Below are 1300 nucleotides of genomic sequence, written 5' to 3'. Positions count from 1 at the left end.
GCCTGTTGCCTCTTTCAGGTTAACCTGCTGTTTGTTTGTGCTGCAGATGGAAACAGTCTGTGTAAATGTTTCCCAAAGCTTTTCTGCCACATGACGCAAACATATCCTACACAACACGATACATAAACATCATCGGATTATTGTCAAATAATTTAATCTGCTGCTATTATTCAAGCACTCCAGTGCTGTTAATCTCTCGCTGTCATTGGTTACACACTGTTTACATCGTGCGTGTCTGATTGAGGCGCGTGTTGTTGAAGGAACACAGTTCGGTTCTGCGGCTGTTCTCGCTCCTCCTCGTTGTACGGTCTTGAATCAGACCTCCAGTTTGAAACCATCAAAGAAAACATGCACTAGCTTTCTTTAATGTGGACTTCACTGCTGCTTTATGCTGGGAACAAAGATATTACCATGTACGTTACCACTGACTGAGCCGTGTGACTTTCCAGCATCAAAACCCTGAAGTCAGTCACACGGTCTCTTGAGTGTTTGTGTTTTTTAATCTAAAAAAAAAGAGTTTGTTTTTATATTTTCTGTTGTTTGATTGGAAGCATGAAGGAAGCCGTCGGTCACAAAACATAAAACTTAATTGACCTTTAATTTTCCTCAAACCTCCCCGTGTCTCTGGTCGACCTTCTGCATGTGACTCTTTAAATCTAAAATCATGACAAATCATTTTTTACTTCTGTACTTCTTTTTTACTTCTTAACCTGTTTTTCTCAGACATGCTGCTGGATCTGAGCGATCTCCTGCAGGTAAGTGTCAAGACTAATGATCCTTATCGATTAATCTGCCAGTTATTTTCTTGATTAATCTATAAAACCATCACATCAACAGTTTCCTAAGTGACGTCCTCAAATGTCGTATTCTGTGCGATCAACAATCCAAACCTCTAAATATCCAGTGTAGTATAATGTAAGATAAATGATGAATCCATTATCTGAATAGTTGCAGATAAATATTCTGTCAATCGATCAATCGACTAATTATTGTAAATCAAAACAAAATTGAGCTTCTGCAGACTTTAAAGAAAACTTTATTTTCCTAAATCTTACTGTGATGTGTGTTGATGCCCACCCCGCTGGAGCAGCCTCTTGCATACACACACCTACCTCTCGCCACCACTCCCATAATGCATCTCTGCCTAACCACTTGCTCCTGCAGTCATCTTGCATTCAGACTTTCACCCGTGTAATTAAACCTGAGGTGTGTGTGTGTGTGTGTGTGTGTGTGTGTGTGTGTGTGTGTGTGTGTGTGTGTGTGTGTGTGTGTGTTACGTGATATGTGATATGTGGGAGCC

The 1300-nt window shown here is 40.4% G+C and overlaps 1 protein-coding gene across 2 annotated transcripts in view; it reads left to right on the top strand.

The window, feature by feature from the left end:
• The window catches only part of brf1a (BRF1 general transcription factor IIIB subunit a), a 105574-nt gene that overhangs the window by 16715 nt on the left and 87559 nt on the right, over nucleotides 1-1300 (top strand). For both annotated transcript variants that reach the window (XM_023412979.2, XM_087175767.1), the window contains one exon: nucleotides 724-755. In XM_023412979.2, the coding sequence (XP_023268747.1) occupies nucleotides 724-755 (32 nt within the window). The remainder of the gene's footprint in view (nucleotides 1-723; nucleotides 756-1300) is intronic.

The sequence above is a fragment of the Seriola lalandi genome, unplaced genomic scaffold (assembly GCF_002814215.2).
Source record: "Seriola lalandi dorsalis isolate HSWRI2012SDOR001 ecotype SW California unplaced genomic scaffold, Sedor1 jcf7180002054497, whole genome shotgun sequence".
Classification (NCBI taxonomy): domain Eukaryota; kingdom Metazoa; phylum Chordata; class Actinopteri; order Carangiformes; family Carangidae; genus Seriola; species Seriola lalandi.
The sequence above is the reverse complement of the archived record's forward strand: the minus strand, read 5'-3'. Positions and strand labels throughout refer to the sequence as shown.